This window comes from Jaculus jaculus, chromosome 8 (assembly GCF_020740685.1).
Source record: "Jaculus jaculus isolate mJacJac1 chromosome 8, mJacJac1.mat.Y.cur, whole genome shotgun sequence".
NCBI classification, from domain to species: Eukaryota; Metazoa; Chordata; class Mammalia; order Rodentia; family Dipodidae; genus Jaculus; species Jaculus jaculus.
This window is the reverse complement of record NC_059109.1, coordinates 95096444-95119694: the sequence shown is the minus strand read 5'-3', so window position 1 is coordinate 95119694 and position 23251 is coordinate 95096444. Positions and strand designations below refer to the sequence as shown.

The 23251-nt window shown below is 41.2% G+C and overlaps 1 protein-coding gene and 1 non-coding gene across 2 annotated transcripts in view; both read left to right on the top strand.

Annotated features, from left to right (window-relative positions):
* Sel1l2 (SEL1L2 adaptor subunit of ERAD E3 ligase) overlaps positions 1-23251 on the top strand; it is a 76425-nt gene that overhangs the window by 40194 nt on the left and 12980 nt on the right. Inside the window, exons 10-15 of the mRNA XM_045157039.1 lie at positions 2053-2115; positions 2666-2753; positions 6364-6512; positions 7855-8020; positions 8136-8210; positions 17189-17361. Of these exons, the coding sequence (XP_045012974.1) occupies positions 2053-2115; positions 2666-2753; positions 6364-6512; positions 7855-8020; positions 8136-8210; positions 17189-17361 (714 nt within the window). The remainder of the gene's footprint in view (positions 1-2052; positions 2116-2665; positions 2754-6363; positions 6513-7854; positions 8021-8135; positions 8211-17188; positions 17362-23251) is intronic.
* Positions 1561-1667, top strand: LOC123463054. Its single transcript, XR_006638666.1, has one exon. It is a non-coding gene; the product is annotated as a U6 spliceosomal RNA (small nuclear RNA).

The window sequence follows — 23251 nt, the reverse complement described above, 5'->3', positions numbered from 1 at the left end:
TTTGGGAGGTGGAGCCTTGCTGGAAGAGGTGTGTTCCTGGGTGTGGGCTTTAAGGTGTTATAGCCTAGCTCCCCTTTGTCAGCATTTGGCACACTCTCTTGCTACTATTTTCCATCTGTAGTTGGAGGAGGTGATGTCCAGCCTCTGCTCATGCCATGCCTTTTTCTTCTATCATGATGCTTCCCCTCAAGATTGTAAGGCAAAACAATGATTTCTTCTGGTCAGCTGCTTTTGTTCAGGTGCTTTGTCCTAGAAACAAGAAAGTAACTACAACAGTGGTGTTATAAGTGGTTGCATTTGGGCTGGAGAGATGGCTTACTGGTTAAGCACTTGCCTGTGAAGCCTAAGGGCCTTGGTTCAAGGCTCAGTTCCCTAGGACCCATGTTAGCCAGATGCACATCTGGAGTTCATTTGCAGTGGTTAGAAGCCCTGGTGTGCCCATTCTCTCCCTCTCCCTCTCCCTCCCTCTCTCTCTCTCTCTCTCTCTCTCTCTCTCTCTCTCTCTCTCCTTCTTTCTCTCTCTGTCATTCTCAAATAAATAAAAATAAACAAAATAAATTTTTAAATGGTTGAATTTGAATAAACATATGTCAAGAGTGCTTTAATGTTCACAGTGGTTACATTGAAATCCACAGTCTCTGAAATGTTACTTGGCTATTTATGTCAATTTCCTTTGGCCAAACTAGGTTACATCTGATACGGAAATTTGGGGTGTCTTTGAGAGCTATGGAGCCTTTCTCAGCATTGGTTGGGCTGCCACTCAGAAGTTAGGGGGGGCAGAAACTCACAGCCATACAGAACATGCACTGAGTCAGTGGCTACCAGGTTCTTGTCTTATGAATTTCAACAAATTAAATCCACAGACCATAGAAAGCTAAGTTTAGTAATATTTTATCTTAGAGGATATAGAGCTTAAAGAAGGAAATAGGACAGAACCCCTCCTGGGAAGGAGGAAAAAGTTTCTAGAAATGGGAAATCCCACCTAGCAACATAGACTGGGATATTGTATGGGAGTTTACTGGATGGGAGCTGAATTGGTTAGTTCAACTTCGGAGACAGAAGTCTAGGAACCAGGTCTCAGGAAAGAGAAGAAACCCATTTACATTCCTTGGGAAGGGAAAGATCCTTCTGGAAGAGCAATGGTTATTCTTCTAAGAAGGAAAGTGATAAGATCAGATCCCATGGAATATGGTTAAGCACCTATTCACATAGATTTTCCCATTATGGAAAATTCTTATTAGTCATTTGACACCCAGCTCAAATGTCACTACTCTGATTACTCAATCTTCTTCAGCTCTCTAGACTCAATTAAGCAACGAGTGTCTCTCTGTTAGTTTCCCACAGTCTACTCAACTGATTTTAGTCCAGGACTTACCACATTTGTCAGGACTTTTAGAAATGTGACTCAAACCAATTGGGCATGGTGGCACAGGTCTGTAATCACAGCACTCAGGAGACTGGGCCAAGAGGACCATGAGTTTGAGGCCATCCTGAACTACTTAGTGAGAACCAATCTCCAAAAATAAATAAGTCAGTTAATTAATTTTAAAAAATAAAAGGGTGCTTGCTTCGGCAGCACATAGACTAAAATTGGAACAATACAGAGAAGATTAGCATGGCCCCTGCACAAGGATGACACGCAAATTCATGAAGCGTTCCATATTTAAAAAATAATAATAATAAAATAAAAGGGAAGAAGGCAGAAAGACCCACCTCTTTGACATGTCTCAGAGCCCACTAGCTATATCTTCTCCAAGGTAGCGATCACATTCATGATTCATACTTGCCTCTGTCCCCATGCTTATCATGGAGGGAATTATGCACAATGAAAGTAGTAAATAAATGTTGAAGGAAATATTTGATTTCTATTCCACTCTTTTCTACTCAGAGGGTTTATAAAGGAGTGAGTGGATACTAGATAGATCAGAATAACCTGCCAATTTCCTGCTTAACCACTTGATCATTTCTTACTGGATATATTTCAGACATTTTGAAAGACTTTATAGTAATTTCCCTTATCATGAATTCTTCTGGATTTTTAAAATTCTCTAGGGCAATGCAATTGGTCTTCATGGACTTGGTCTCCTTCACTTTTATGGAAAAGGTGTTCCTGTGGTAAGTTAAGTAATTTTCTTGTCCTTTAAACACGTTTCCAGAAATTATGGGTTGAAACTCATGCCTATGCAGTAATTTATAGGAATTAGTCTTTATTACCTGGTTGGTCAAACTAGAACAGAGAATAAAATAATTCAGTAAAATCTTTGCCACAGAGATGTAGAAGAAGAAGCTTGTGACAAGAATAGCAACCCTAATAATATCTGAGAATCACAGAATCTAAATAGTCTTTGAAAACCTATCTCCTAAGAATTTTACTGATAGATAAATTTATCTTCCTTGTTTTGAAGTTTGTCTTTTTAATCTTTGTTTTGAATGACCTTTCCCCATAGCTAACAAAACCTATCAATATAGAACAATATATAATTTATAGTGAAATGGGATAATTATTTCTTAATAGAATCCAAGCTAATGAAAAATGTATTATATTTCTGACACTAGTTTCATTAGTCTATGGAGCACTGAGTATACTCTTAAGAAAAGTGGAAAGCAATTGTTACCATGGAGTTATGCAAATAGTTTTGAGTAATAAAGTGTAATTATCTTGCAGAACTATGCCGAAGCACTTAAGTACTTCCAGAAAGCAGCAGAGAAAGGATGGCCCAATGCGCAGTTCCAGCTGGGCTTCATGTACTACTGTAGGTACCACAAATATGGATGCTTTATTGAGCTGGCTTTTTGTTTGGTTGTTTCCTTTCGTGGTGCTGGGGATTGATCCCAAGACCTTGCACATGCCAGGCAAGAACTCTACCACTGAGCTACAGCCCCAGACTTGCTGCTTTATTTTGAATGACATGTGCATGCATAAATCTGCTCCTTTTATCACAGAAGACAAAATGTGGATGTTAGCTGCTTAGAAAGAATATTCAGGCAGCCATTTGAAGAGGGCTTTGAAGAAAACCAAAGGAAAGGACATAAGTTGAGGGAGGGGACAAGGAAGTACAGAGTCAGAAAGCTCACTTTTGACAAGTTTGCAATTCTTGTGATAGTGTACATATCCAGGAGCAACTGTGACACCACCAGAGCTCAAAGGTGGACAGAAAGATTGAGAAGACATCAACTGACAGGTGTGAGTTAGAAGTAGTTGATGGTGAAAATGGAGAGAAATATGGTAAAAAGAAGTGGCTATTGTCATAAATCCGTTCACCTTTTTTTTTCCTGAAAGGATGGGCACAGGAAGAGTGGTCACCCAGTGTTATAGCTACCTTCTCATTGCTGAGACAAAGCACCCCACCAAAAACAGCTGTTTGGGGGAAAGGGTTTATTTTGACTTATGGTCTCAAGGGGACGCTTCTTGATGGCAGATGAAAGATGGTAAAACAGAGGCTAGACATCACTTCTGCCACAGCAGGTGGAAAACAGCAGCAAGAGTATGAACTCAGCTCTGACAAGGGGGACATGCCACCCTAGAGCCTGCCTCTAGCAACACATCTCCAGCAAGGCTGTACCTCCCAAATTGCCACCAGGTGGAGACCAAGCATTCAAAACACATGAGTTTATGGGGGAATACCTAATTCAACTCACCACACCATGAAAAATGAAAAGACATTGGGGGGACGTAAAAGGGGTCAAAAGGGCAAAAAAAAAAGTAGAACTTTTCAGAAAGAGTAAATGAATGAGATATATAGTGTTTACTGATATGTAATAAGAAGTCTGATTTTAAGGAATGAGTATCCTTAGGGCTCAGGCAATATGAAGACTGCTGGAGAGATTATTAGAGTGGTTAGGGTAGAAGCCAGATGATAGTGATGAGTGTATGAATAGAAAATGAGTGTGGGTGCATGGCCTTAATCCCAGCACTCAGGAGGCAGAGGTAGGAGGATCGCCATGAGTTCAAGGCCACCCTGAGACTACATAGTGAATTCCAGGTCAGTCTGGGCTGGAGTGAAACCCTACCTCAAAAACAAACAAACAAAAAAAAAGATAGATAGAGAGAAGAGAAATGTGCCTCTAAATGGAAGTAACACAAAGGAAACAATAATCAAAATGGAGCTTTAAAAAAAAGAGAGAGACAGGAATATAATGATAATTGATTTCACAAAAGGTCTGGGAAAAGTTGGTGGTATTAGGATCTCATCGGTCCCAGGTAGGTGGAGGCCTCACGAGCCTTATTAGAGAAGTTAGATATGCCACTCTGGAACACTGGAAGGAGAAAATAAAGGATATGGTATATCAACATTGGGTAGAATGACAGAGAGGAAAGCAAGTGAGGAAATACAATGTGGAGTTTTCCTCCATGATTTAATAGATGCAAAACCTGTTGCAGACTGGGGAGATGGCTCAGTGGGTAACGTGCTTACCATACAACTGTAAGGACCCGAGTTCAGTTCCCCATCATCCATGTAATGCATTCAGATGTGTCAGCATTTACCAGTAGTTCCAGCACTGGTGAGGCACAGGCAGTAGGACCCTGGAACTTGCTGGCTATCTTGTCTAGCCAAATCAATGAGGCTCAAGTTCAGGGAGAGACTGTCTCAAAAAGTAAGGTGGAGAGTGAGGGGGGGAGGGGTAAGATACCCAGTACTGACCTCTGGCCTCCCACATGCACAACACACGTACACACAGTTGCGCTTATGCACTCCACATATACAAACATAAACACATATACACAATTTGCCTTCTGACAAAGAAGTTGTTGGGGTTAGGGACCTCAAAAGGCCAGGAACATTTATAATAATCTATGTCGAGTCTGAAAAGTGAAGAGTCAGGACAAGTCCCAAGAGGCCTAAATATATCCCTACCAAGTCCTTCATATCCGAGGTGGGGCCAGCACCCTAGCTAAATGCCTCATCAAGATCACATGTGGTCAAGAGGTCAGTGGTCACTGGCCACAGTGGCCCAGCTGGAGGGCCTGTTTTGTACTGCAGTGTAGGAGCGGGGTTTGAGGCCTCACTCAAAATCCTCAGCTCAAACTGAGCATGGTGGCACACGCCTTTAATCCCAGCCCTCAGGAGGCAGAGGTGGGAGGATCACCGTGAGTTTGATGCCACCCTGAGAATACAGAGTGAATTCCAGGTCAGCCTGGGCAGAGTGAGACCCTACCTCAAAAAAAAAAAAAAAAAGAAAAGAAAAAGAAAAAAATATCCTGAGCTCAGAATCTATCATCTTTTTCAAGCTTCTACAATAAGAATCATAGTAATGGCTAATAGTATTAAAGCTTTACATATTTCAACTCATTTAATCTTTTCACAATATACACCAGGCACCCCACAGTTTAAAACTGAGCAAACTAAGCCAGATTGAGGCCATCTGTATTGCCCAAGACCACACAATTAGAGGAGCTGGAATTCAGATTCCATTTTAGTCCTTTTAAACTTTGTCTCTTTTTATTACTATTTTAATATATTTTAAGATAAAGTTTATGTGCTCAGGATGCCCTCAAATCTGTCATCCTCCTGCTCAGTCTCCTGAGTGAAGGGATTACATACAGGTTATGTGCCACCGCACTAGGACAAGCTTTTGCTCTTAATCCTTATATGGCATTGCCACTGCAGACCATGAAATGTTAGAGCTGGAAGGGAATGGAAGGCCTGACTAGGGAAAGTCCCCTCCTTTGCAAAGTGTGTAGATGTGCATGACTCAGAAGGAGGTGTAATAAGAGAACCTGGATAAGAATTCCTGGTGCTGGGAAACTACTGACTCTACCCCAGCACTAAGTGCTTCTCCTGGCTTTGTGAATTGAGTCAGAACTGGCCTCCCTGGATCTGGGATTTGCCTGCTCCACGATTGTGGTTCAGTGAGCTCTACTGGTGGGTGTCCTGGTGTGGAAGGATACCAATCATGACAAGAAAATCACAATTGATCTTATTAACTTGAATTAAGTCACTCTCAAGAGATATGTCCATGAACCCAAGCAACTTTCTGTCTTCATTTCCTGAATGTATCAAGGTCACACAGTTCCATTTCTTACCAAACTCAGCACACTGTCCCCAAAGTATGGGCTTGAGGAGAACTTTTGGTTGTCTTTTCGCATCTCATTTGGACTAGAAGATATCACTATGACCATTATATCCACAGAGTATAATCTTTTTTGGGGGGGGGCTTTTCGAGATAGGGTTAGTTTCACTCTAGCCCAGGCTGACCTGGAATTCACTATGTAGACTCAGGCTGGCCTGGAATTCATGACAATCCTCCTACCTCTGCCTCCCAAGTGCTGGGATTAAAGGCGTGCACCACCATACCTGGCTTAGAGTATAATCTTAAAACATAAAATAAAAGGTGGCTCAAAAAAGTTTTTTTAACTTTTAGCTGGCTCTGGAGTATGGAAGGACTATAAACTTGCCTTCAAATATTTTTACTTGGCATCTCAGAGTGGGCAGCCCCTTGCCATTTATTATCTGGCCAAGATGTACGCAACGGGAACAGGAGTACTGCGGTCATGCAGAACCGCCGTGGAGGTAAGCACTAGCGCTGCTCTTAATGTTCTTGTCATTCGTCATGCAGAGCAGGTGATCCCATCCTTAAATTGTTGGTGCCTTTGATTTTATGGCTATTCTTTTCTTCCAGTTGACAATGTGAACACAGCCAGAGAGGAAGAACAGTGATGTAACAGATTGGGACAAGGGGAAAGAGAAATGATCCCTCCTCTCTTGTATCTGGTTTATCACATTCAGAGCTAGCCTCAAAATTTAGTTAGGGAGCTCTGTTTCAGCCTTCAATCAAATCATCAAAGTTATTTGGCACTTCTAGTGGCACTGAAAGTTGCTGCTTGGGAAATAGAGGACTTGATTTAGCCTAGAAAATATAGCCTGCTCCTTCCCAGAGAGCAGGGCCCTTAGGTTCTTGAAGTGCATGACAACTGAGAAGTGAATTCTTGCAGCCTGAGCCCATAGTGCACTTCTCAAAAAAAGGCTTAGACTTGGAGAGATAGCTTAGTGGTTAAGGTGTTTGCCTGCAAAGCCAAAGGACCTAAGTGTGGTTAGTGTACCCACGTAAGCCAGATGCACAAAGTGGCACATGTGTCTGGAGTTCATTTGCAGTGGCTGGAGACCCTGGTACACCCATTCTCTCCCTGTCTCTCAAATAAATTAAATAAATAATTTTTTCAAGTTTAAAAAGAGGAATGCTTTTAGGACCATAATGTCCTTCATTGATTTATTAGATATGTCCATTGCACCAATATAAATACCTCCATGTTGCAATCTGGTCCCTCTGAAACTCATTTCAAAAGCTTCCAGCTAATAATCTATCTTTAGATTTGTTCCTTTGCCAACTTCCTAATGAATTATGTATGGCTAACCTCTTTTGGTTACATAAGGGCTATTCAGCTCAGTTGACATTTGTCCCCATAGAGCTCTGCACACCTCCCTCCTGGTTATGTCACCTATACCCTCAGGCACTGTCTTCCCTTCATTTGCTTTTCTATATCAACTATAGTTCTGTAATATGCCTGTGCAGAGCAGCAGTGCCCAGAAAGGCCTTTTAAAACAACAATACCAACAACAAAACCCCCAGAAGTTGACATCTCCTTGTCTTGTCAAATAGCCTCCAACCCAGGGAAGTTTATTATACCAATTTGAATTGAACCTTAGTAAGTTTTTGCAAGAAAAAAACTATACTGGGAATCTTTGTGATTATAAAATTAAGTCTTCATCCTAAAAAAATTACAAAAGCCACTTATTAGATCTAAAATTCTTGCTTGACCAGTCATCAGGAGCTGGAGACTGGGTTTAATGAACAGTTGTCTAGAATGAAATATATTGGCTAACTAGTCTGTGTGATCTCTCCTCCCATATCCAGCTTTACAAAGGTGTCTGTGAACTGGGCCACTGGGCTGAGGCATTCCTGACAGCTTACTTTGCCTACAAGGATGGGGATGTAGATTCCTCTCTTGTTCAGTATGCACTGCTCGCAGAAATGGGATATGAAGTAGCTCAAAGCAATTCAGCATTCATTTTGGAATCTAGTAAGATAAGTTAAAATTCTCTTCAACTCCCCAGTCATACATATGTATATATGGCTTTACTACACAGGCATTTTAAGCCATCTTAATGGAATATTTCTATCTCTTTTTGTTTTAGAAAAAGCTAAAATTCTTGAAAAAGAGAAGATGTACCCAATTGCACTTCTCTTGTGGAATCGAGCTGCTATTCAAGGTACAAAATCTAGATTGAAAATAAGCACACACCTGGTCCCTGTCCACTATTATTCATTTGCTTGCTTCAGCTCCAGTCTCGGGCACATCAGCAGAAAGTACAGAATGCCAAATTGGTAGCACTTCAAATTATGCTGGTGTTAGAGGTCATCTCTAAGAATTTATTTTCATCATTTTTCTCAAAGTTAACCAACTCTAGGAATTTTTCTAAGACACTGTCTCCATGGCACCAGGACTGTTGTTTGAAATATGTTAATTTTAGTGAAGAAAACAATTTTCTTGGTCTGGTTTTAGTCATTCATTTGCTTAATTGTTTACTGAGCTAATCAGAGATGTGACTTGTGTCTCTATGAGTCTATAGAAAAAATTCATTATGTACCCAAGATTTGTTTGACTTCTCTTCTAACATGTCACATTAATGATTCCTATAACTTCACATCTTCACCATAACCATTAACATTTTAGAATCCATTAAAAAATAACTAACAAGCAAGAAAACACTAATAAATGGGACAGTCCTTTCTTGGAGTTTTCATATCCCTCCCACTTATTGGTTTCATGTGTGATAAGGAATATAAAATACCATTGCTGGGAACAGCATTGGCAGGTGGTATTTGAATCACCATGTCTCTTCCAATTCCCCCTCCCAAAATTATAGTATTAAAAGCGGAGAGAGACTGCACAGCTGTCACAATTGGCATTTGGATATGTGAAGAACTCATGCAATAGAGAGCAATTTTGCTTCCAATTGGGTTTCTTAAAATCATCTGATGGTAGGGCCAAATCATGCCTTTTAATAGGCAGTGGATAGGATAAAAAATGATTCTCAACTGATGCTAATGTGAAGCAGAGGAAAAAGTCATTGTGGTGTCTTCTCAGACCCAGCTGACTGGTAATACAGCAAGTGGCAAGCCATTGGTATGATTTTAGTGAGAAATTCTATGTTTTCTAAAATGCAATAGAGACCTTATTTGGAGCAGGAAAATACCACCAGCCATCTCTCAGCCATGGCAAATCAGCGTAGTTGGCAACAAATACACATTTGTATCAATCCAGGGAATGGTATAGAAATGGGACAAAAGGCCGGGCGTGGTGGCGGACGCCTTTAATCCCAGCACTCGGGAGGTAGAGGTAGGAGAATCATCATTAGTTCAAGGCCACCCTGAGGCTACATAGTGTATTCCAGATCTGCCTGAGCTAGAGTGAGACCCTACCGCGAAAAACCAAAAGAAAAAAAGGGGGGGGGATAAAAGACATTAATATTAAACAAAACTCCCTGGTATTTTACAAACACTAGTCTGAGTGTCTCACTAGAGTTAGGCAATGTGGGGTGGGAAACTCACTAGCTGCGCATCTTTTAGCTGCTGCTTCACGTGAAGAGGTTTCAGCAATCAGGACAAGGACTCCACAACGTACTTGTTAAATTGAACTAGAAATCCTTTCACAATTATCCAGCCCCCACCTAGGCCCAGAGCCCTCAGGACAACCACATGCTTTTAGTCATCACCCCTCATTAAGGTAGAGCTGACTGCTCTGAGGACCAGCTTGCTCACTGTCCTCCATCCTCAAACACTTGACCATTCTGCTTATGGCTTCCAAAGCTTAAACTGATAGAAGGATTCATTCTAACCCTTTGTGGTTATGGCCCAGAAGGAAGCATAAGGTCAAATGAGAGCAGCTCTGGCCAAAATTGGAAATGGAGTGGGTTTCTCTTTGGGACCTCATGGATCTTTTATCTCGCCTTACCTCTGTAAGACCCTTGCTTGAATACTGTTCTGTAAGACCTTGTTCACAGTTGCCAAGACATTCTGATGTATCTACATTTTATTTATTTATTTTTTGGTTTTTCAAGATAAGGTCTCACTCTAGACCTGGCTGACCTGGAATTCACTATGTAGTCTCAGGGTGGCTTCGAACTCATGGCAATCCTCCTACCTCTGCTTCCCAAGTGCTGGGATTCAAAGGCATGCGCCACCACGCCCGACTTTGAAGTATCTAGAAAGTAAACTCTGGTAACTAATGTGTCAGCTCAACTCAGAAAGAACCAAAGGTGAAGAACCAAGGGGAGAAGGGAGGGAAAGGTAGTTTATGGTTTTGTGTCTTTTAAAACAATCTACACCTCAACAGAACATATTACCCAAATGTAAGAGTTTCCAAAAATTTTAGGCACTGCACTAGGCCAAATGGGAGGAAGGTGAGTTTTGAAAGGAGTTCTGTGACACACAGCCTCAGACCCTACACACGGAGTACTTCCTCTTTCCCCAAGGAAGCCTAGATTGCATGAAAGGTTGGGCACAGCTTACATGGATGTACCACATGACCGTAAGCCACTGCAAATGAACTCCAGACACATGAGCCACCTTGTGCTTCTGGTTTATGTGGGTCCTGGGGAATTGAGCCTAGGTCCTTTGGCTTTGCAGGCAAGTGCCTTAAACTCTAAGCCATCTCTCCCAGTCCCCACATGAGGTTTTTCCTTGGCTTTATGATGTACATTTTTTTTAGGGAACAGAAACAAGTGTTTCACACAAAGGACCTAAAGGACTTGTTAATGACTTAGATGATGAGGTGACAGAAATGGCCAACCTTACACTAAAGAGTCTTCTCTCAAAAAGCCATCTTTCAGGGCTGGAGAGATGGCTTAATGGTTAAGCACTTGCCTGTGAAGCCTAAGGACCCTGGTTCAAGGCTCAATTCTCCAGGACCCACGTAAGCCAGATGTACAATGGGCTCATGCATCTGGAGTTCGTTTGCAGTGGCTGAAAGCCCTGGCGTGCCCATTCATTCTATCTGCCTCTTTCTCTCTTGTCACTCTCAAATAAATAAATAAAAATGAACAAAAAAAAATTTTTTTAAAAAGCCATCTTTCAAAGACTGATGTTGGGCTGGAGAGATGGCTTAGTAGTTAAAGTGCTTATCTGCAAAGCCAAAGGACCCAGGTTTGATATCCAAAGACCCATGTAAGCTAGATGCACAAGGTGGCACAGGTGACTGGAGTTTCTTTGCAGAGGCTAGAGGCCTTGGCGTGCCCATTCCCCCCTACCTCTCAAATGAATAATAATAAATAAATAAAAGACAGATGTTGGCTGGTGTGGTGGTGCACACTTTTAATCCCAGCACTTGGGAGGCAGAAGTAGGGTTGCTTTGAATTTCAGGTCAGCCTGGGACCTGGGCTGGAGTGAAATCCTACCTTGGAAAAAAAAAAAAAAGGAAAGAAGGGTAAAAGTGTTAGGACTGGATAAAATGTCTCATGAGGGCCTGAGAGGGCCTGTTACCTCCTGAGATCTACAAAAAAAGCTAGGTGTGAATTAAATAAATAAATAATTTTTAAAAACTTTTAAAGGATTGGAGAAATGGCTTAGTAGCTAAGACATTTGCCTGAGAAGACAGAGGATCCAGGTTTAATTCCCTAGGACCCATGTAAGCCAGATGCACAAGATGGTGCATGCATCTGGAGTTCATTTACAGCAACTGAAGGCCCTGGTCTGCCCATTCTCTCCCTCCCACCTCTGTAATAAACAAATAAATAAATAAATAAATAATAAATAGCTAGGTGTGGCTATACATGCTCATAACCCCATCCTGTGTGAGAGCGGAGACAGAAGAACCATTAATGGTTACTGGTCAACCAATCTGACAGAAAAAAATGGCAGCTCCAGATGCAGTGAGAGACTGTCTCAAGAAAACAAATAGAAGAGTGATATAGGAGGACACCCTACATTCTCCTCTGGCCTCTGCGGGAGTGTGCCTGATGTATGCATATCTATACACATGTGAATGTATTATATATACACACCACACCAACACTGTACTACATGTACTGCACACATACCCACACACATACACTTTCGTCAAAAAAAAAGACTGATATCACATAACTTAAAACATTACATGTCCATGCCTAGCCTAATTTAATTAATCTCTGGGCAAAGCATATTCTTTCTTCCCTACTTTCTTTTTTTATATTTTAATTTTAATTTATTTATTTGAGAAAGAAGGAGAGAGAGAGAGATAGAATAGACATGCTGTGTCTCTAGCCACTGCAAATGAACTTGAGACACATGTGCCACCTTGTGCATCTGGTTTATGTGGGTCTTGGGGAAGGTGTGGAGACAGGTATGCATTGCCAGTATCACTGAAAGGACTTGCTGACAAATTGAATGATGGAGATAGGAGAAAAAAAACAGAAACTATGAATAATTTCCCTAGGTTGAAGTCTGAACAACAGAAGTGCTAATAGTGAGAAAGGGAAGAAACTGGTCCTTTCATTTAGGTAAACTGGTAATTAGGTATTGGGAAATCCCCACTGGACATCCAAGCAACTGAGAAGGCAATTATACATTGGGTGTGGTGCTGCCTGCCTCCAGTTCCAGTACTGCTCAGATTGAGGAAGAGGACTATGAGTTGAGGCCAGCCTGGGCTACATCATAAGACATTATTGAAAGGATGAAGAAGAAAAGGAGGGAGAGGAGAAAGAGTGGCAATTATGAGTCTGGGTCTAGACCCCAGGGAGAGATAGAACTGTGTTGCAGTCAGGTTCTCATTGCTGGCAGAAATCACCTAAGAACAGCTTGGGGGGGGAAAGGCTTATTTTGGCTTACAGACTTGAGGGAAAGCTCCATGATGGCAGGGGAGAAGGATGACCTGAGCAAAGTGGACATCACTCTGTCATCAACCTCAGGGGGACATATTTTTTTTTTGAGGTAGGGTCTCACTCTATTCCAGGCAGACCTATGTAGTCTCAGGCTCGCCTCAAACCTCTGCCTCCTAAGTGCTGGGATTAAAGGCACATGCTTTAGCACTTTGACCTTAGATGGCCTCATGCTCAGCCGTCCTCCTGGCTCCCCTGTGACTCCTCCCAAAGGATATTCCTAGAACTCTGTGTTTTCCTTCCCCTAGCTGGTGGGCTACACCTCCTCCCTTTGTGCTCAAGCCTTCCTTTTGCCACTTTATCACAGTCTCCTTCCAGAATATTCTATGTCCTCCATTATACATTCTTACTTAACAGTTCATTTTTTTCCCTCAATTTTTATTAACATCTTCCATGATTATAAAAAATATCCCATGGTAATACCCTCCTTCCTCCCACTTCCCCCTTTGAAATTCCATTCTCCACATCATATCCCTTCCCCATCTCAATCAGTCTGTCTTTTATTTTGATGTCATGATCTTTTCCTCCTCTTACGATGATCTTGTGTGGGTAGTGTCAGGCACTGTGAACTCATGGATATCCAGGCTATTTTATATCTGGAGGGAGCACGTTGTAAGGAGTACTATCCTTCCTTTGGCTCTTACATTCTTTCCACCACCTCTTCCGCATTAGACCCTGGAAGGTGTGATCGAGATGTTACTCAGTACTCCAGAGTCACTTTGTTTCATTAGTTAAGATTTTATATTCTGGCCAAGTAGGACTCTGTATGCTTGTGTAGTGATTGAATATTTATGCAGAAAAGACACAAGATTCACTGTCAGAAGGGAAGGGTGCTACAATATCAGAGAGAGAAATTGGGCCCCCCAAGTAACAACTATCATGAATCCTAGAATAGCTAGCCCTTGGGAAAAAAAGTCATAATCTATAGGGTTTTTCTTTCTAATAAAAGATAAAAGGCAAAAAAAAAAAAAAAAAAAAGGCACATGTCACCACACCTGGAAAATAAAATCCTTTAAAAAAATGTTCAGAAATTGCTGGGCATGATGGTGCATACCTTTAATCCCAGCACTGGTGAGGCAGAGGTAGGAGAATCACCATGAGTTCGAGGCCACCCTGAGATTACATAGTGAATTCCAGGTCAGTCTGAGCCAGAGTGAGACCCTACCTTAAAAAAAAAAATAAAATAAAAACTGAAAAAAAATTCAGAAATAGTAACAAAGTAAAATCTGAAATAAGGTTGTTGGTCTTTTTTGTTTTGTTTTGTTTTGTTTTTTGAGGTATGTTCTCACTCTAGCCCAGGCTGACCTGGAATTCACTATGGAATCTCAGGGTAGCCTCAAACTCACAACAATCCTCCTACCTCTGCCTCCCAAGTGCTGGGATTAAAGGTGTGTGCCACCACGCCTGCCTCTGTTTGTCTTTTTTGCTTTTGTTATTTTTTGTTTCAAAGTAGAGAAGAGAGCTGGAAAGATAGATTAGCAGTTAAGGCACTTGTCTGCAAAGCCTAATGACCAGGGTTCAATTCCCCAGTCCCAGTGTAAAACTAGATGCATAGTGGTACTGAAGGAAATCACCCCAGCAGGGGGTCCCCCACGCTCTGCCCGGATATGGCGACACCCCAAATCACTCACGAGAAGTGGTCTTGATGCAAACTGCAAGAGGATTTTATTCCAAGCGCGCTGGGGCCCACAGTTGTACACCACACAGGGGTAGAGGACTGCAGAGCCCCGAATGCAGGAACAGGACAGTTTTTATAGGGTTTCTAACAAAGCCTGTGCATTAGACCAATCATTTTTTAATATCAGGAGCCTGCAAAGTGTTAGCCAGTCAGTTTGTGCCACCCCATAGTTTCTAAGCCAATTAGTTTGTGACCTTGGTGGTCAGCATTTGCGCAGGTCCTTGGGTGGGAGTAGCAGAGTGTGGTACCAGTCTCCTATGACCTTGGAGGTCAGCCTTTGTGCAATTCCTTAGGTGGGGGTAGCAGAGTATGGTATCAGCCTCCTATGACCTTGGTGGTCTGAGGCAGGCTGTTACAGCTTATGGTGCGAGCTACTAAGGCTTACAGTGTGGGCTATTAAGGTTTATAGTGTAAGGCTTATAGTGCAGGCTATTTACAGAAACCAAATAAGTGGTTCACTTCATTACTCATTTCCCATCCTTGAGGGCTATCTCATGCCCTTTTACCTAGTTTTATATTAGGAGCGGGCTCTGATATAATGAGAAGAGGGATTCTTTACTTGCTTCCAACAGAGAGTAAAGCCTGGAGTTTGAGGTATGCAGGGAGCCCGCTTAAGCTCCCCTTGGAGCGTGATAGTATTTCTGAGCTTCTGAATTCTTGGGCCTTTCAGTACATGAATCTAGAGTTCATTTGGCATAGCTAGAAGCCCTGATGTGACCATTCTCTCTCTCTCTCCCTCCCTCTCTCTCTCTCTCTCTCTCTCTCTCTCTCTCTCTCTCTCTCTCTCTCTCTCTCTCTCTCATCCTTCAAACAAACAAAAAGAAATTTAAATGAAAAAGTAGAGCCAGGCATGGTGGCACACACCTTTAATCCCAGTACTCAGAAAGCAGAGGTAGGAGGATCCCTGTGAGTTTGAGGCCAGCCTGAGACTACATAGTAAATTCAGGTCAACCTGAGTTAGAGTGTGTGGTAGTTTGAATGGATGCCCCCTAATCAATTCATAAGTTTTATTCAAGCTTGTAACTTGGTGTCACTGGGTGGATCCTAGGGTCCAGCCCTAGGGTGTTTGTTACTGGGGGTGAATCTGAACTCCAGCCTAAGATACACAAAATGCTTGAGCTTTGCCTGCGGTTTCTGAAGTGTGCTTGCCTGTTCTGGTATGGTTGCTTTTGGCTTCTTTCTTTCTCTGCTTGGTGTGAAAACGGGTCCAAATTCTTGTGCAATTATGGAACTTCCCCTGGTTCTGTAAGCTTCAAATAAATTCCCTTCCTCCATTACTGTGCCTGGTCTGGAAGCTCATCCTAGCAACATGAGGCTGACTACTACAGAGTGAGACCCTACCTTGAAAAACCAAAATAGAGAGAGAAAGAGTAAGAGAGAAAAGATTAAAGGAGATAAAAAAAAAGAGTTTGAAACAAGACCATGACATAGCATTTGGAAATTGGTAAAGGAAAGGACTGGAAATGGAGCAGACTTTGAGATGGAGGGAAGCATGTCTTGATGACAAGAACAGAGACTCCTGGGTACATTGCTCCAGTGACTCTTCCCACGAGAGAAGGAAAGTGAGGCAGCACTGGATTTGGTTGGTTGGAGGTCCTCGACCACTTTGAAAATAGCAGTTTCATGGGGCTGAGGACTAGACCAGACTACAGTGCTGTGAAGAAAGCATGTGAGAAGCAGCTCTGGGGCTGGAGAGGTGGCCCAGGGATAAGGGTGCTTGCCTACAAAGCCCAGTGATCTGAGTTCAACTCTTCAGTACCCACATATAGCCAGATGCACAAAATGGTGCATGCAGGGCTGGAGAGATGGCTTAGCGGTTAAGCGCTTGCCTGTGAAGCCTAAGGACCCTGGTTCGAGGCTCGGTTCCCCAGGTCCCACATTAGCCAGATGCACAAGGGGGCGCACGCGTCTGGAGTTCGTTTGCAGAGGCTGGAAGCCCTGGCGCGTCCATTCTCTCTCTCTCCCTCTATCTGTCTTTCTCTCTGTGTCTGTCGCTCTCAAATAAATAAATAAATAAAAATTTAAAAAAAAAATGGTGCATGCAGATGAAGTTTGTTTGCAGCAGCTAGAGGTCCTGGCACATACATTCTCTCTGTCTCTCTCCTACCTTTCTCGCAAATAGATTTAAAAAGTAGAGAAAAAGCTCTGGGGATACTGAGCGTACTACTCACTTTTGAAGAGGTTAAGTGTAAAGTAGCTCTAGAAGGAAACACCACAGAATAAAGAAAGGGTTAATTTTTATTCATAGAAGATATTAGAACATGTTTGAATAGCTGGTGGGTTTGATCTGGGACAGAGGGAGAAACTGGTGATTCAGGAAAGCAGAGCTTCTGGAATGAAGTCTGGGGAAGGGAAAGATGGAGTGTAGTTTCCTGAGTTGGCCTTACCTCCCAAAATAAATTGAGACAGTAAACTTTTTAGTTTATTGTTCTTTTAGAACATGATATTATAACATGAATATAATTCTACAGTGAAGACAACTAGTATTTAATAAGGTCTATAAAATCTTGATTTTGAAATTTTGAGAGTTTTACATACACAACTATTGATATCTATATATAATATTTCTTTGACAGTACGTTGTGTTGACTTACTGATAACTGCACATGAAACACTTGAGTTATGGTTCTTATCCTCCTTTTAATCCCCCCAGGCAATGCATTTGCTAGGGTAAAGATTGGAGATTACCATTACTATGGCTATGGGACCAAGAAAGACTATGAAACGGCAGCCACGCATTACAGCATTGCAGCTGACAAATACCACAGTGCACAAGCCATGTTCAACCTGGCCTATATGTATGAACATGGCTTAGGTATCACAAAGGTAACTGCATTGGGTCAAACCTGGTAATGACAGGGAACATTTATAAATGTTTTGAATGTCGTTGTTGTTATCAGTATATATGGAAGGGGAAAAAAAAATTACTGAACTGGAGAGATGGCTTAGTGGCTTGCCTACAAAGCCAAAGGACCCAGATTCAATTCCCTAGTACCCACATGAAGCCAGACGCACAAGGTGGTGCATGTGTCTGAAATTCATTTGCAGTGGTTGGAGGCCTTGGCATGCCCATTCTTTCTCTATCTGCTTCTCTCTGTCTCTTTCAAATATACAAATAAATAAATATTTTTAAAACATTTGCTGAGCCCCTCTCATATGCCAATATATACTGCTATACCTAGAAAAATAAACTATCCTTTTATACCAAATACATAATTAAAACTAGAGAAAATCTAATCTTGGCCAATTTGACTCATAAGTTTCTCCTTTTCTCCAACACGTATTTTTCTAGTGAGCCCTGCTTCTATTTTTCTCCACATCCAGGATTTTTTGCATTGAAATCCCTACTTATTTCTAAACCATCAGTAACAAAGACAAAGTAGAAAGAGGTCAGAACTGGAGTCTGAGATGTCATTAATTCAGAAAGGCCTCATATGTATCTTTGACACAGTACTGGGCACTCTAGAGAGGCATAAAACATAGATCTCCATCCCACAAAGACTACAGCTGACTATGTATTAGTGGAAAAATCTCTTAGTCAGTGGGCATAACCAGGAAGAAGATGGTATTGAAGTCTGATGGGTTTTTTAAAAAGGTGTTTTAAATGCCATTAATTACAATAGCAATCAGGTATGGATTAGGTGTGTTATTTTGTCTTTTAATGAGGTGAATTGTGTAATTGCCCTTAATGTGTGCCTCAGGAAACCCCAATGCAGAACAGAGGGTAAGTCATTTGACCAAGTTTGTAGAGCTGATCAGTGGTGCAGCCAGAATTTCATCAGATTCTGCCTTCTCCCCCCTACTTTTTTTTTTTTTTTTTTTTTTTGAGAAAAAATAGGACCACAATGAGTAACTGTTAGGGTGAAGCATGTTTCTCTTCAGTGTTGCTATTCCTAAATACTTTTCTAGAGCCAGATAATATAGAGATTAATGGCTTTTTATGTCCTCTCCTTTCTCCCAGTCGTGTTAGGAATTGAGAATGATTGGCAGGGGCTTTTCTGAGAACAGCCGACCCCGAGCCCACGGCAGCTAAAGGCTTCTTATTCAGGCGCAGATCACCCAGCAGTACTGGCCCTCCCGCAGCCAGCTTTTTGGCTGATCAATTCATCAGCCTTGGCACCCTAACCAGTAAAATGTCAAATCCGAATCTAGCTTACTTTCCCCCTTCTTAGCAGGTGTGAGCTACCTGTGTTTGTAAAATTTGAGGGAGAATGGACAGGGCCAAGTAGCTAATTGGAATGGCTCTTTGGATGCTACTTAGCTGTTGTCCACCTCCCACTGTCACCCACACCAGTGAAACAGAACTAATGATACTGGGTGACCCTGGCTTGGAGGAGGATACGTGGGTCAGCCTTTGTGAGAGGGCTTTGAAGTTAGACAGTGTGGAATGCCTGTTACTAAGATCAGAAGAGAATTTGAGCAACTGCTAAGGTTCCCATAAGATTACACCTTTTACTCATAAAGCCTCATGTAAAACATCTTAACCTGAGAGAAGTATTGTTTATAGAAAGTATGCAAATAACTTAACTCTATTAAATTCAAGTTAGCCACCCTTATGCTATGTGACTGAAAAAGGACTCAGTCTCCTGACAGCTACATCCTCTCTCTCCACAGAGGGACAGTTTGCCCTGAGTCCCTAGAAGAGGAAGGGGCATTCTCTTGGGACACACAGCCAAGGGTGCAGAGAGGACACACTGTCAAGGGTTCAGCTGGCTGACCGAAACCAAAAGCTTTGGCTTTCCTCCTCAGAATTACCTCTATAGCTCTCTTCTGGGCGCTTTCTTCACAATTCACAGAGCAGCTGTTGAGAAACACCTCAGCAAAATGAGCTGCTTGACCTAAGCTGAGGGCCAGGGCTGAGTGCATCATTATAGTGAGAACATAAAATAATACCTGGAGAGAGCCGGGTGTGGTGGCGCACGCCTTTAATCCCAGCACTCGGGAAGCAGAGGTAAGGAGGATCATGGTGAGTTCAAGGCCACCCTGAGACTACATAGTGAATTCCAGATCAGCCTGGGCTAGAATGAAACCCTACCTTGAAAAGCCAAATAATTAATAATGATAATAATACCTGGAGACAATTAGAAAGGTCTAAAGTCATGCCACCTTGAGTGCAACCAATTTTGGATGCTAAGCAGGGTCAGGCCTGGTTAGTGCTTGAATGGGAGAAGAGATGAGGAAAGGTTTAGAAATATAAGCATTCAGTTCACAAAGTATTATGAAACTCTTCTGCAGTTTATATTTGAATTGGAACTACTTCAGATGCCTATGAACAAAACCTGCTATCCATCCTCTTGGCCATTCCTTCTGCCTTGACCCTGGTGCAAGTCTGAATCTCTGCTTACTTAGGCTTGTTGCAAATGTTACTTGGGGGTCTTCTATTCTAATATTCTTCCTTTAAATTTCTAGTAGAGCTATTTCTGTCCACTAAATCATCTGCCAATCCTTAGGATAGTTGCTGGGGCTTGCCTACTCAGAGACTACATGTCCCCAAACCCTTTACAGCCACATGACCAGTTCTTCATAGCTGTACAGAAATCAAAAACAAAGGTGCTATTTGGGGACTAAGGTAGCTAAGAAGTAGAGGAGGATTCTTCCTTGTCTTTTTACCCTTTAGTTGACTGAATGTAGCAGAAGGCATAGAGGCTCTAGGAAATTGGAGAACCTCTTAGTAGAGAGAGCTGGACTCCCTTAATTGCCATATGAAGAAAATTCATCACCCACCAGGAGCATCCACATTAAAATGTTGAATAAGGCAATAACAAACGTATGTGATGTTAAGCCACTGATGCTTGGAGGTTGGTATAGGTGTTAGCATTACCTTAATGAACACTTAATTCACCAAGCACAACCATGTGAGTGTCAATAAGGTATAATTTTGGTACTATAATCTTCTCCATATTATTTCTCTTTTTAAAGAAATGCAAATAACCAAACACAGAAATTGAATCTTATTGGCTATTTGCTTAATGAAGTCCAAAACTGCTTATATTAAATTCACAGCCTTATTTTTAAGTTTATTTTATTTAGTTGCATGCAGAGAGAGAGAGAGAGAGAGAGAGAATGAGAATGGCCACACCAGGGCCTCCAACCACTGCAAATAAACCAGATGCATGTGCCATTTTGTGTATCTGGCTTTATGTGGCTAATGGAAAATTGAACCCAGGTCGTTAGGTTTTGCAGGCTAGTGCCTTAATCACTGAGCCATCTCTCCAGCCCTTCAAAGCCTTCTTTGACTTAACCTACCTTGAAAGAAGTAGTCTGATGTGCCACTGTTCTCTTAAATGTATTCTAGGCTACATATTCCTTTCCTTCAAAGACCTGGGATGGAACTATGGTTTTTTTCCAAATATTTTTTAAGTTTATTTGAGAGAGAAAAACAGATAGACACTTTGGGCATGCCAGCACTGTTTGCTGTTGCAAATCAATACCAGATGCATGTGCCAAGTTGTGCATCTAGCTTTTCGTGAGTATTGAGGAGTTGAATTCAGGTTGGTAGGCTTTGCAAGCAAGTACCTTTAACCACTGAATCATCTCCCCAGCCTTCTCATTTTTCATCACATCACCACATTTACTAGAACAATCTCCTATATTTTTACTTGTTTTGCACCTTTCAAAGAGCAACTCCAGTATCTTCACCTCCATAAGTCCTTCAATGAACCCCAAAGTTAAAGACATCTACTTCTAACCTACCATGGTATTATGCCCTGCTTTTCATTCATTTATTTGGACATTTATCAAATGTTTTTTTTTTAATGATGGGATACATTGTGCTGGGTTCTGAGGACATGAGCAGAACAAAACAGCCTTCAAAAGTTGCATGTGGAAGAAACACATCTCTACACTTGGTCTATAAAGACCAAAATGATATAGGTGTGTATTTGCATGCACACACCTAAAAGGAATTCAACGTAAAGTAATATAAATAGGTTAAGGAGAGGACAATGAGTTTCATAGGGGGCAGAAGTAGGGCTCTCAGATCCTGTTCTAAAATTATTTTTAACATAGAATATGAAAAAGACACATATGACCTTTTAAAAATATGTTTATTTAGCAGAAAGTAGAGAGATGAAATGATAAATAGATGATACATAGATAGATGGATAGATACATAGATAGATAGATAATGGATTATTAAGAGAGAGAGAGAGAGAGAAAGAATGGGTATACTAGGGTCTCTTGCTGCTGCAAATGAACTACAGATGCATGCATGCACCATTTGGTGCAGCTGGCTTTAATGAGTACTGGGAAATAGTACCTAGTCTGGAAGGCTTTGCAAATATGTGCCTTTAACCACTGAGCAATCTCCATAGCTCATGACTTTTTTTAAATTAAAGAATGGATGCTTGGTCAAAGATAATAACTAAAAAGCTACCCTAAAGAGAAAAGGAAAAGGGAAATTATTATTTGAAGATGAATTTCAAATACACATACATACACACTGTTTGTGTGTTTAGCCTATCAATATACTTTTGGTATTCTGAAAAGAAAACATAACCATAAATACAAGTAGACCCATAAAACATAAAAGTATGTCTCAAAATATTTTTATTTTTCATTTATCTCATCTCACTGTAATACTATGGAATACATTTTAGGTTTCACAGACCAGAATAACATTTTAGTCTAGAAAGAATAAATTAAATTTAGTTATAATTATAATGGCCCTCCCAGACCACTTCTTAGAAATGGTCATAACCTTTCATGAAATAAACATTGATTAACTAATGAAACACTCAGAAATATTGAAAAAGAATATATATGCATAAATATACAGATTTACTGAGTACAAGGGAAAAAATCTTATAAAATCCAAAAATGTTCCAAAATAGAAGGTATGTTGCATAATGCATACATAATAAATGCATACATTGGGACATACTTTATGCCAAGTGCTTAAGTAAGTGAGCAGAAGGAGATTGTAAGGATTTGATTTCCAGCTCTGTCACAAACCATGGGAATTTGGTTAAGTGACTTAATCAGTTTCTGCCTCAGAATCTTTATCTTCAAAGTGAAGTTAATAAAGCATCCTCTGTACAGAATTGTCATGATGATTAAATCACAGTGGAAAATAACACAGAGCTGGGCGTGGTGATGCACGCCTTTAATCCCAGTACTCGGGAGGCAGAAGTAGGCAGATCACCGTGAGTTCAAGGCCACTGTGAGACTACCTAGTGAATTCCAGGTCAGCCTCAGTAGAGTGAGACCCTACTTTGAAAAAAAAAAAGAAAAAAAAAAAAGAAAATGACACACAGTAAGTATTTAATATGCATTAGTCATATTAGTCATTATTACACTAGACAATTACTAAAAATACTATTAATTAGAGGAATATCTTTGGTCATGGTATTTTTTTAACATATGTTAAAAGGCATAAGATAAAATAAAAGCTGCATGTGCTAATATAATGCATATACATACTAATGCTCAAAGAGTGTGCATAAAATACTCTCACTAGTCAGCTCTGCATAGTAGAATTGGGGGTGGTATTCCCCCTATTTGTTCAGGTGTGTAATCTTAGAGTTTCCTTGGATTTACATGCAGCATATTCAGATATTCAAGGGGCTAGATATACGGTTCAGTAGTTAAGGCCTTTACCTGCAAAGCCTGAGTTCTATTCCTCATTGCCCATGTAAAAAGCCAGATGCACAAAGTGGTACATGCCTGCAGTGGCTAGAGACCCTGACATGCTCATACTCTCTAATCCCAGCATTTA